This window comes from Osmia bicornis, chromosome 15 (assembly GCF_907164935.1).
Source record: "Osmia bicornis bicornis chromosome 15, iOsmBic2.1, whole genome shotgun sequence".
Taxonomy (NCBI): domain Eukaryota; kingdom Metazoa; phylum Arthropoda; class Insecta; order Hymenoptera; family Megachilidae; genus Osmia; species Osmia bicornis.
The window spans coordinates 7,833,113-7,846,071 of record NC_060230.1 but is presented as its reverse complement, the minus strand read 5'-3'; the positions used below and the strand labels follow the sequence as shown (position 1 = coordinate 7,846,071).

Here is a 12,959-nt window from a genome sequence, read left to right as displayed (position 1 = left end):
AAAAACTGAGAATGAATATTACTATCATTGGTCAGTGAAATGAACTTGAACTTTGAGCGATTAAACGATCGTAGCGCCGTGTTATACCTTTTGCCGTGATCACTAGCGCAGCAGTGCATAGTGCGCTTGAAGCATTACATTGGAAATAATTTTTGCTACCAAATATCCGAAAAATAAACCGATCTGCTAACAACAATGGAGGTATTTATGCAGAAAATATATATAGAAATCAATAATACACGGTTTCACGTAATAAATCATGAACAATTCGATGTACTTTTCGTATTTTCTAGATCCAAATCTTGACCGCTAAGTCGTCAAAATTCGTGACCAATGTGTCCGTAAGTAACAAACAAAAAACCTGCATGTTTAATATGTACATATTCATTAACAAATTAAGATAGTAATTATGCAATGTATAACTAAAATAATAGCCCACGAAGATATGTTATTTCATACAGAATATTTAATGTATTTTAATTTAAATTTCTAATTAGTTGTCCATGCATTGTAATCATAGGTAAAACAAACTACAACGATACGAGAAGTTAAAGAAGAATTATACAAATTAAAGAAAGCACCACCAGTACAGAGACAATGCTTAAAGTTGGATGTTAAAGGAAAGGCTTTATCTGATTCAGATACCTTGAAAAGTTTATCTGTTTCTGATGGTAGTAAACTTTATTTAAAAGATCTTGGACCTCAGATTAGTTGGAAAACTGTATTCTTAGTGGAATATGCTGGTCCGTTAGTTCTCTATCTGTGGATGTATGGTCGTCCATGGATTTTTTATGGTGATGTTGGTACATCTAAAATTGATACCACAGTTCAGTAAGTTCAAATTGTAAGCACGTTATTTGAACAATTAAAATTTTCAGTAAGACAGCTATAGCATAAATATACTTTCAGTGTGGCAGCTATATGTTGGTCAATCCATTATGCAAAACGTCTTTTAGAGACATTATTCGTGCATCGCTTTAGCCATGCAACAATGCCACTACGTAATCTCTTTAAAAATTGTACATACTATTGGATGTTTGCAATGTATGTGGCATATCATGTAAATCATCCTCTATTTACATCTCCATGCAGATGCCAGTTTATGACTGGTTTAGCAATGTTTGCACTTTGTGAATTGGGTAATCTGAGTATTCATTTAGCTCTAAGGAACTTGAGACCACCAGGAACTACTATAAGGAAGATACCTGTACCCACCAAAAACCCCTTAACTCTGTTGTTCAATTTTGTATCATGCCCCAATTATACTTATGAAGTTGGTAGCTGGATCGGTTTCACTATCATGACTTCGTGTCTTCCAGGTACAATTATACTTTTTCTTTATTAGAAACGAAAACTAAATAGCTTATTAAAATATATAATTTTTGTGTTTTCAGCTGCTCTGTTTACTTTTGCCGGCGCATATCAAATGACTATTTGGGCATTAGGAAAACACAAGGCATACAGGAAAGAGTTCTCCAATTATCCGAAAAATCGAAAAGCAATTATTCCATTTGTTCTTTAAATATCATGTAAATTTTATTTTTACGTCAAGGGCATAATACTGGTAAATATTAAAATATTTTTTGTTCCATTTTGTTATTGACATTTTTATTCTTTAAATAAACAGTTTACGATAGAATTGTACTTCCCTATTAGGTATTTAAAAATTTACGTTAGCTTCTGGTTCTTCACAGGGTAGTTTACTGATCAACTTATACATGTCATCTTTTAATGCAATTATTATACTTTGACACTCTTCCATTTGAGATCTATATTCATTCTGTAACTTTTCATGCTCGTAACATGCAGTATCTAATCTCCTTTTTGCTTCAGATGGTTTTATATTTTTTGCTGTTAAACCTAATAGACCTTCCATGTGTATTATATGTTTCCTTGATTCTTTCAGTTCTTCCCTCAGAGCATTTAGTTCTGCGATCAGTGTAATATTTTCCTCCATAGTTTTATCTATATCCTTACCACCGCTTGATGTGTCCTGAAAAACTTGTTTCTTAAGGGAAGCTATTGTTCTCTCTAAATGATCCCTCTGCTTTATAAATTCGCATTGTGCGTCCAAATCCGCCTTACGACTACGCAAAAATTCATCGCTCGAACTATATTTATGATACAATTTTGTTACGGCAACTTTTAACGCTTGTGGCTCTTGGACAAGCCCTGAAACATCAAGTAAATCTACTCGTATCTTTTTCAGAAGTTGTTGACACCTTTTATTTCTGTGTATTTCGTATTGAAGTTCGCGTCTTGCGGCTCCCAATTTCTCTCTCAACTCGTGCAACTGTAATTCTAAACTAACATTGGTCTTATGCAGGTTTACAAGTTCCGTTTCCATGTCTCGAATCTTTTCTTTAAGGTCTTTGATTTCTTGCTCTCTCGGTTCTATTTGATTCTTTAATTCTGTGATTTTATAATTTAAAACGAACTTAAATTTCTCCAACTCCTGATTCGAACGTTTCAACTCGTATATCTGATTTTCTCTATCCTGAACTGTGATATCTCTCTCGGTTATCTCCTTTTTTAAATCCTCTTTATCTTTCTCTAATTCTTGAATAGTCTTCTGAAAATATTTATACTGACTCTGAACTCGGTGCATTTGTCTTTTCAATTCTTCAACTTCTTTTTGGCTAGCCGCATATCGGTTACGTATCATCCCAGCTTCTCCTTTCAGTTTTATGTTTAGCTCTTTCTCCTCGTGTAACTTGGATTCGTAATTTGTTCTTATTTCCAGTATCTCTTGATCTGCATCGTCTTCTATTTGCGTTGTCATTTGTTCGTGTACTTTCGCCTGATGATCCATTTCATCTTGAATTTGCTCTAGTTGTAGCTTTTTTTCATGAAGCAGAGCCTCATATTTATTCGTCGTTTTTTCTAACTCGTCATTCCAATGTTTTTCCAGTTCATCCAAACGTTTTTCATAATCTTGACGCATTAGATTCATTTTGTTTTCAAGTGCTAAATACTTGTCGTACTCTGTAATGAGTTTAGCGTCGTAATTCATTTCCATTTGTTTCATCGTTTCCTCGTGTTGCTCCTTCATTTTAACTATCTCCACGTTTATCGTATTAAGCTCCGTCTTATGATCCTCCTGTAGTCGGCTTATCCTGTCCCTCAATTCTTCAATAGCTTCACAATATCCTTGATGTATGTCACGTACTTTATCATTGTGTAGGACTTCTATTTGACGCATTTTATATACATGTTCAGTTTCTAGCTCTCTCATTCTAACATTCAAGCCGTTAATCGTTTGTATTTTTTCTTCCAAGTCGCCTTTGCTAATTAACACTTCATTTGTATACGTCAGCTCTTTACCCATTGCCCCTTTTCCTTCAGAATAAAACAATTTCCAAATACATAAACTACCATCTGTAGCAGTAGATATTAAGTATTGTTCATTATAAGAAAGAGCAATCTGTAGAAAATAAAAGACAAGTAACAAAACGTGGCATATTTAAATTATACAATAGCACTTTATGTATCTTCTGACCTTGGTAATCTCAGCAGAATGAATATCGAAACTCGTATAGTGTATTGGCTCCTGAAGTGGACATTTAATTGATAAAATAATACCATTAGGACAGACAAGAAATAGAACTTGATCCTCTTTTCCTAGTACCATGCAATACATGTTTACATCGGGAAGATTATACTGTCTAACTACCTATTAGAAATAACATTTCACATTGTTTCTTATATCTTTGTAAGATTACAGGTAGTAGAAGTAAATTAAATGAAATATTACCGCACTCTCCTTCATCTCGCGTATTGAACTATCATTTGCAATGCAATACGAAGTCAATTCGTCAGAAGAGAAAGCAATGTCATATAAATTAAAACCTCTTAAAATTATTTCTGCAGAACGTTGACCAGTACTCATATCCCATTGATATATCACACCTTCTGCACCTAATGTTAGTAACTTTGTATCTGATCGCGACCACAATAAAGTCTTTACTCTATTAATATGTCCTTTTAAAATGAAACAGTTAACGTAATCAATAGTCGAATAAACTTGTACAATATTCCCATTAACAGCAGCGAACAGATGACCACCGTAACTAAACTCTACAGTCTTGCAACATCTAATAGGAAATTCTTCCATAGGTAGTAAATCATCTATTAGTATGCTCATGAAACGTAATTTATCATTGAAGCCAATTAAACAGAAAAGGCCTGTAGGATGTAATGCAATTCCACAAATGTCTTCTGTATATTGTTTAAGTAAGATTAAACTTCCTGCTTCAAAGTCCCATAATCTTACGCTGTGATCAAGTTCCCCGCAAGTCATAAATACTGATTTCCAAGCACATACCGACAGATTACTTATGGGTCCATGATGTAACGATTGACCCATAATGTATAATTCTTGTGGCTCTGGATCTATGTTCAGGTCTGGTCCCCATAACCTTGCATAAAATATTTGGGGCCAGCCTGTTGTAACTATCAAGCGATCAAAACTTAGATTAATATTTATAGAATTGATTTTATATAAATCTCGGTCGTCTTCTTTGAATACTTGGGATGGAACTATAAAAACATTTCTCTTTACATATTTATGTTGACCATCTTTTTCAAATAATACAATTGTTTTAAAGCCAAATGTGAATGCAAATCCTCTTGAAAATGCAATTAAACAACGGATATTCTGTTCCCATGGAATATTTTTGCTAATATTTAATAGTGAACTAGTAGCCTGTATAACATATTCTTCTCGAATTTTAAGATTCATGGACACTGTATCTGACATCTTGTACATATTTTTTAAATCACCATGCTCTAAATAAAGAATTCTACCGTCCTTTGTACCAATCAATAATCTATCTGGATTCAACCATGCCATTGAACATATAAGTATGCTGTCTGCTTTTGAAAAACCATAGGGACGCCATATGGTATCAGAAAGAGTCAGAAGTTTAAAAATGCATAGACCTCCAAGTGCGACTACTCCATTATCTGATGGGTTACAAGCTATTATGTCTACAATGGCAGATAAATTTTGAGGATTGCCTACTGCTATACTGGATTCCACTTTTCCCTTTTCCCAATTATAATAAAGCATTGTTTGATCAGGTTCTCCTGTGATTGCTGCTAGATACTTATTATCAAAGCTAAATCCTATACAAGTGAATTTTGTTACGCCAGGAGCATCGAATGGTATTCCAAGAAGCTTTTTTCTTTTAAGTGTGTGAATATCATAGATAGCTATGGTAGGTTTTTCTCCCGTTTCGCAAAGTGCTACATACCTCCTTTATAAAAAGAAATGGACATTTTATTTAATTTTGTCCTTTTTTATTATATTATATTGAAACTTACTTATTAGGTGTAACAGAAATTATATTTATGTGTTGCTTATCAGATAAATGTACCAATCTTTGTCGATATTGCGGAATATTATGAACCGCTATTACATTTCCAACGGGATATAAAATTTCTGCATCAGTAATGTAATGTACATTTGAAATTACATCAGTTTTTAAGCCATAAAATATTTTAGTTTGCAAAGTAGTAGTCATTCTGAATCTCCTTTTCCCGTTTCAATTAAAGTATGAAAATGTAATTTTTATATTTCTTAAAACGGAATGCAAATACGTATATCTACAATATGTACAAGTTACTATGTGCTGTTTATATTTCCCTGGCAACAAATTGTAATTAATATCCAGTATTAGTCACATGCGCATTTAATAGGACCATTAAAATTCAGTCTCTTGAATGAATATGTTAAACATTTGCGATTGTAAAGTGAAGAATTTGTTTATATAATCATTAACAATTTTTCTTTGACAAATAATTTATCATTCTTATTAGATACAGGTTTTGTACGGACCCAGACAGTAATTAATTAATTATAAATAATTATAGGGCCGATGGATCGAGCTTACAGGAATGATCACTCTAGAAATTGCTAATAATTAATTAATTACTTACAAGAGACTCAAAATACCTATACTGTAGAAAAAGCTATGGTGCTATTCTTTATTCTTCGTTGAAGGACGGAAATCGATCACCGGAAAGCAGAAAACTATGAAAGTTCCCCGGCCCAAGTATACGGGGATCGAGCAATCGATCTTAATATTATTACAATTAATTAATTACTAGCTGGATCTTCACAAAACATGTATTAGAAAGTTGCTATGGATATAAAAATTAAGAATCAACCACCCTGATAGCAATCTGCATGCAGATTGCTAACTGGGTAGATAGGTGTATATCTTTAAAACTATCGTAGATATATAAAAATGGTTATAATAAACATAGAATAGTTTTTAATGCGCTATAAAACGAGGCAATAAAATTGATAAAAATTCTTTGTTTAAATAAAAAAATTCTTTCCACCACTGTTATCTTGAAAAATTTTGAATTTTCTGTCACGTCGAAAAATACGTAGATCCTCATTATAAATGCAGATATGTATGCTTATTTGTCCAACAAAGTGGTATTTAAATAATTTTAACCGATACGTGCATTTTGAACGATGCGTTATCACTTACAACGTACTTATGCGTGCGAGCCCCTTGTATATTATTATCGTACGACGTAAAATAACAATGATATGTGACAATCAATTGCACACACATTGCAAATTCCTTGTTTTGATATAGCGTACAATGTGTTCTCATCCGCGGTTGGTAATCATTCATTGTCAGTACCTATTGTAGTTAAAGAAGTGTCATTACATACTATTCGTCGTAGAGAGTAAAAATCCATTACAAAAATGGTGCAGATAAATCCAGCAAATATTATCAATATGTTAATGACATCGTTACAAATTTCAAGTATGGTCGTTTCACCTCCGAATCCTCGGGAAATTACCTTGCACGACGCTATCCTGAATTACCAGAAACATGAAAGAAGATATTCTTATCGAAGATGATTCTACGCTACAATTTGAAGATTCATATACATCACACGAATTGCAAGACTGTTTGTACGACGTAGAACAGAAGTTGTGAACAGAAAAATATTCTTCAAAGTGAACTGTATACATCTGAAGAGAAATTATTGATTTGGAATATAAAACAAGAGCCGTATAGTTCTGGACAAGATACATATGTATTGCAAGATACACATTATACCCTGTATACGTTTACAAGCATAAAAAGCTATTTTCTTTTCTTTAAATCTTTAAATCGTTTCATTAAATCATCGAAATCAATATCTTCGCTAGTAAATGGATTGTTTGGGGGTAAATCAGTCTCGATCGTCAGAACTGGTAGATCTGGAAGCTGAAAATCATTCATCGGCATTTTTGATCGTGGTTGTGGTTTCGATTTCTGCTCAGACTGTAATAGAAAATCATAAATATTTTACATAAACGTATAATAAAGTTTTACACAAAATGTAACATTAACAAATAAAAAAAAAGTAAATTTAAACTATTCAACTCAAGGTGGAGGCAAATCATTTTCCTATGCAAATAAAAATCTAGTAATTATTTGTAACATTTATATTACAATATAAGTAAAATAATACTTACAGGTTTATTGCTGTTAGAATTATCCAAAGGAATATTATAAGAAACATTTTGATCTTTATTTTCTGGAGGTATTATACAAATCCTATAGGTCCTTTTTCTGAATCCTAAAGAAACAAATTAAATTAAAATGGTATTCATCCTATAATAGTATATCCAATTTAACAATTACTTACAATTAAGTTTGATTAGGTAACAGTGGAGGTTGGTGAAAACCAATAAACCCAACTGGTTGTAGAATACCATCACCAGAAGCTGTGTCCAAATTATTTCTAGTTTCACCTCCAACATCTGACATTACCTAAAACATTATTCATTGTTATTACTTGTAATTCACTGTTTGTTATTAGTTTTAAGTCATAGCTTCTACCTCTGGATCTGGCTCAAATTCAAAATTATAATTCTTTGCAATCTTTATAAGATACTTCTGTTCGAGAATCTTAGATGGTGATTGTACACTCATTTTGAGCTTCAATTTTTCAGAAATAGTTTGTACCGCTTCCTCTCTACAAGCACCTGTGTATTGCTTACCATATTTAGAAGTTAAGATAACAGCAATTACTTTAATTTCTTGAACATCGGTCTGAATTCTGGGAGCAGCCCAGATTATTGTAGAAATAGCTTCTGCTAATCCTTCATTTAAATTTCTAAAACAACCATGTAAATACTATAAAATAAGAGTAAAAGATGTGATGAATTATGGAAATCCTTACTTTATTTGTTGAATGAGTCCGAAACGCGCCAACAAGAGATCGCAATACATTTCGAGCAATTTCATAGCCTCGACCATGTAAATCTTTTCTAATGATGTGTTCAAGTCGTATCTTTGCTCTCTCAACTTTTCTAGCGGCGATATAATCGGCTATTTCTTTCCTTGCTTTCTGAGAAAGTTCAGTTTTCTTTTTCTCAAGTAATTTTAACCGATTTATCGCAAAACACAAATGCGTCTTTATTTAGTTTAGTATCATTTGGCCCACTCGAAAACATTTTTGTCGTTCTTGTCGCAATTAAAGAAAACTGATATCTCTCAGTAAGGACGTGGGAGAATAATAGAGATTATTCGACAATTGACAGATCGAAGTGATCAACTATGACTATATACAACGTTACTGCAACGTCAAGTATGATGATGTATTTACAACCAATTCGTATTCAAGAAATGCATAATGACAAATGTAAAAATGAATTTTGGGATGTAAATAAAATAATATATGGCATATAATTATTGAATAATACAAAGAACAATTAATACATAAAAATTATGAAATCTATATTGTATTTTGGTGGTACTATTCACTGATAACGTGAACGTAGTCAGAAATAAGTTAGCATGACTTTTCTTAATATGTGTTCATGTGTGAAACACGTGAAGCATATTGTGATGTGTGGAGGGCTGCTTTTAACACTGGGCAAACGGGACACCTGCCTGGACGCCGCGCAGGTATTCAAAAATACTGTGAGCACATTGTGCTGAATTTTAAAACCCTGAAACTTTGAAATTTAGAAATTTTATAGTTCTGGAATTTGTAGGAAATATTGGCGTTCCAGATTTGTAGGATTTTAAACTGATGAAGAACACCCACCTTGTAATCGTAGATAGCGCTATGTTCCACAAAAATCGATTGATCGATTGCTTAATTTATATCGAAGCTTGTACCGAAGCGTTAGAGAAAAATTGTTAGAACAATTTGCAATTTATTCTTCTATTGTTTATTCAATTTCTCGGGATGTTTTATTCACGTGAATTGCTTTCCTATCGGCGAAGAGGGAAATTGGCGAAGTGTTGGCTGGCTGCAACACTCAGCGAGAAAATGTTTAGAAAACGTTGTAGACCACATCTTCTTGAGACGATTGATGTATCTAATATTTGGTAAGATGCGATGCTTCGTTTTTTTTCTTTTTAAATCATTGCTTCTTTGTTTCATTGTTATGGTAACAGAAACTCCCCCCATTGTTTAGAATTCAAATTACATTAAAATAAACGAAACAAATATTATAAAATTAAGAATTTATTTTTCCATTTTTAGCGAAGAGATTTCAGTAGCTGTTGAAGTACGCAATGGGAACAGCAATGGCAGATTTAGTCTTTATCTTTCGGCACAATTGTTGTACGGAATTACGAGAATACATTCCTATCAAACAAAGCTCTTCGAAGGTGTTTTCACGATAGAATTAAAAACAAAATACATTATATTTTCCAACTATTATTAATGATATGTTTATAAACCTTTTATTAATTATTATTTCTTATTATAAAGGTAAATTTATTTTATTTTTTTTTTATTAAAGCTTACCTATTCAACGCTTACCGGAAGCTGATCACATACCAGAGGTGATATCAACATTTTGATATTAATTAAAAACAAAAATTTTAAAAATATTCTTATACGTCCGAAAATTTATATTATTCCGAAAATTTTAATATCAAAAAATAATTGAACAAATGAAAAATACTAATTACATGTATGTAATTGAATATTCTATGAATGTAGATTGTATTTATTTTTAACAGACCTGAAGAGGAATTTGATTTAAGGGACATACCGGATGTACCATGTCTGAACGAAGTATTCCAAAATCTTGAAATTTCATCTAATTTACATCTCATCACGGAGGAACCTTACACTTCCGCTGTAGAACAAATGGTAAGAAATAAATTAAGAATAAAAATATTCTAATTTAATTAATAAGTATAACTATCGTGAAATGATAAAATACAAACATTAAAATTATGAAATTTTTTTCTACATTTATTTATGGTTTCAATTCTTAATAACATTATCTGAATATAGATGCGAGATGAAATAAATTTTGGATTCCTGCCAGACCATGAAATGGAGAAATTCATATTCCTTGGAGGAGGAGAGCAATCCTTGTCAGTTTCCCACGTATCCAAAAATTTCTTCATCCTAAATAATCCTAATTCTATAACTTCAAATGCAAATTCATATAATTACAAATAAGACTAAATTACTGATTAATGTTCAAACAATTATTCGCGTTAATTATTTAGGAGCGAAGTGCGACGAATTCCGTGGAATGTCTCTGAAGAAGCGATTAAAGAACCGGATGTACCATTGGTTAACATTGACATGTTTGAAATTGAAGAAGAAATTCGTTCAGGATCTGCTAGAATAAATCAACAAGAGTTTATAGTTACTCTTAAAGGTTTTCAAAAATCAATCAATTGAATAGTATTATTATTTAAAATAAATACATAAATTTTATTATTGCATTTCAGATGATCCACTTACAAAAGTTTCTACATTTCCTAGAAAGAGAAGCATGAAACCTACTGAGGAAATTTCACCAAAGAGACGTAAAGTAAGAGAAGAAAAGAAATACCAAATGTTTAAATTAAAAGACTGCAGGGTGTAAACCGACCAGTGTTAAAGAAGGATGCAGTGGAACTTAACACATTGTAATCAAACATCGTGTGTCTACGTATTAATATTATTAATGTACTTTTTGTAGACACGTTCTGAAGAAGAAACGGTACCCGCCATACCTGAACCGATACCATTACCACAACCGACAACTGATACTGTACCTGCAATAGAACTTCAGCAAGACCAAGTTCAGCAGCCTCCCGAGGATGAAGAATTCATCGAAGCGGTAAAGCCAAAGAGAAAACGGAAGATTTATGACGAATACGTTGCATTAAGCGATGCCGTAATGAAGAAAAATACTGGCAATGTTACAGCTCATACTATAGTTAGTTGTATTAACATAAAAACAATCAATTTTAGACATTTAGTTAGCGAAGAAGTATCAATTAAAATTTAAATTATTTTTCAGAAACATCATAGATTTACAGCTACTTTACCACCGGCTAAAGTATATTTAACGCAACCTTCAACAGTAACTTTAGATAGGTCATGGGGTAAACCGTTGATGCGACTTTTTAAACAACATATTGTTGGACCTTTCGTTGTAGAAAATGAATTTCAGGCGACTGACATGGAAATTGAGGAAACAATAGGTAATATAGAATGATTTGAAGAAATATTCAGTAACAATTCTGATACATGTTGAACGATATATAATTTATATATATATGAATTTAATTAATGCAGAAACACTACGCGCGAACGAAAGTAAATTACGAGATCAGACAGGAGAAATATCAAGCAAAATTGGAACGATCATAAATGGAACGACTGATCAGTCTAGGGTGTTCGATAAAACACCTCTAAATATTGCAATTGATGCGACTGATCAATCTAAGATACTAGATAAAACGCTTCCAACAATTGGGCAACCGCCACAGCTTGAAGATCAACAAACAGAACGAAAAGAAGAATCTACAGTTGCACTTCCGGAAATTACTTATATTGAAGATAAAAATGGGTATAAATCATCTGCTCGTAGAATTTACATGATAATTAAATAAATAAATTTAACTTTTATACTTCTTGTTAGAAAATCCTCAATTCAATGTTAGAGGTACTGTGGTAATATACATGTATATCTTCTTAGGGAACTGCAAGAGAAACAACAAAAGTCTACAAATGGAAGAAAATCAAAATCAAATTCCAGTTCTCCTAGGTCAGCTACTTTCCTTGTATATACTGAATTTTACTGTATACTACCTAGTATAATTTAATTTCAGAGTTATTTATTTTCATTGTAGATCTGAAATACATTTATCTAAACAAGAGCTGTTAGCATTCATGGAAGTCCAATGGCAGGAGAGAAGATTATTAAATTTTCATGAATTATTTTCACCAGAAAGTTATAGTAGAAAAGAGGTTGCACTTGCATTTTTTTTTTGCTTAGGTAAATTAAAATTCATTACTATACTACTGCACTCATTAGACTTAAAAATGCCAATAAAAAGAATATTTTATACCTTTCAATTATAGGAAAAATGTTTTAATTAACTAATGAACTTCATTTATTTTTAATATCTAGAATTTCAAAAGGAAAAGGTTATCATTTTGAAACAAGCTGATCCTTTTGGTACAATTTGGATAGAAAAGTGCCCTTGTTACAGTTAAATTTCACTATAATTTATAGGTATAATATTGTGTATTTAACCTGTGATATATGTATGTATGTATAATACAAGTAACTTCGCAAATGAATATTATCATAATAATAAAGCTGTATTATTCTAATTTCTCGCCTTTCCGAGTAGGGAAACAACCCCTTCCGCATATTTTTCTCTACTATTTCACAAGGAAGGTTTTTTAGGTATCCGCCTCCGATTCTTTTGATTTTTGTATATGTTTTAAAGGATCTAAAAATAAGATGTACGTACTTTTTTATTTTAGCCCGTTTTTATATGTAGGAGATGAAGCGACCCCTTAAAATTTCGACTACAATAGGCTATCTCGAAAACTATCATAGATAGAAGAAAACTTTTTAAGGAAAAGTTCCATGGTTTTTTACGAACAAATAACAGCGGGCCATAAATTTTCTAAAAATGGTTTGTTTATAACATTATTTTAAAAGTAATCACAATTCACAT

General features: G+C 32.0%; 4 protein-coding genes across 4 annotated transcripts; 2 read left to right on the top strand and 2 right to left on the bottom strand.

The window, feature by feature from the left end:
- Nucleotides 1-95: 95 nt before the first annotated feature.
- Nucleotides 96-1,591, top strand: LOC114875737 (very-long-chain enoyl-CoA reductase). Its single transcript, XM_029186363.2, has 5 exons — nt 96-201; nt 294-341; nt 521-831; nt 910-1,319; nt 1,395-1,591. Exons 1-5 carry the CDS (start codon nt 196-198, stop codon nt 1,520-1,522), a joined length of 903 nt encoding a protein of 300 aa, XP_029042196.1. The 5' UTR covers nt 96-195; the 3' UTR covers nt 1,523-1,591.
- On the bottom strand, nt 1,547-5,621 carry LOC114875739 (cilia- and flagella-associated protein 57-like). The gene is made up of 4 exons (XM_029186367.2): nt 5,326-5,621; nt 3,755-5,258; nt 3,500-3,673; nt 1,547-3,424 (listed from the first exon to the last, which is right to left on the bottom strand). The coding sequence occupies exons 1-4, from the start codon at nt 5,523-5,525 to the stop codon at nt 1,661-1,663; spliced, it is 3,642 nt and encodes a 1,213-aa protein (XP_029042200.2). The 5' UTR covers nt 5,526-5,621; the 3' UTR covers nt 1,547-1,660.
- A 1,583-nt stretch (nt 5,622-7,204) lies between these two features.
- On the bottom strand, nt 7,205-9,002 carry LOC114875738 (IST1 homolog). Its single transcript, XM_046288993.1, is given in 7 exon segments — nt 7,205-7,295; nt 7,490-7,593; nt 7,663-7,787; nt 7,857-8,133; nt 8,200-8,279; nt 8,281-8,439; nt 8,441-9,002. Coding segments are annotated over 5 exon segments (672 nt in total). The 5' UTR covers nt 8,474-9,002; the 3' UTR covers nt 7,205-7,295; nt 7,490-7,593; nt 7,663-7,664.
- A 135-nt stretch (nt 9,003-9,137) lies between these two features.
- LOC114875682 lies at nt 9,138-12,633 on the top strand. The gene is made up of 12 exons (XM_046288970.1): nt 9,138-9,356; nt 9,514-9,643; nt 9,979-10,131; nt 10,279-10,361; nt 10,500-10,654; nt 10,728-10,810; nt 10,961-11,200; nt 11,285-11,468; nt 11,563-11,836; nt 11,966-12,034; nt 12,120-12,265; nt 12,401-12,633. The coding sequence occupies exons 1-12, from the start codon at nt 9,214-9,216 to the stop codon at nt 12,484-12,486; spliced, it is 1,746 nt and encodes a 581-aa protein (XP_046144926.1). The 5' UTR covers nt 9,138-9,213; the 3' UTR covers nt 12,487-12,633.
- The last annotated feature ends 326 nt before the right edge of the window (nt 12,634-12,959 follow it).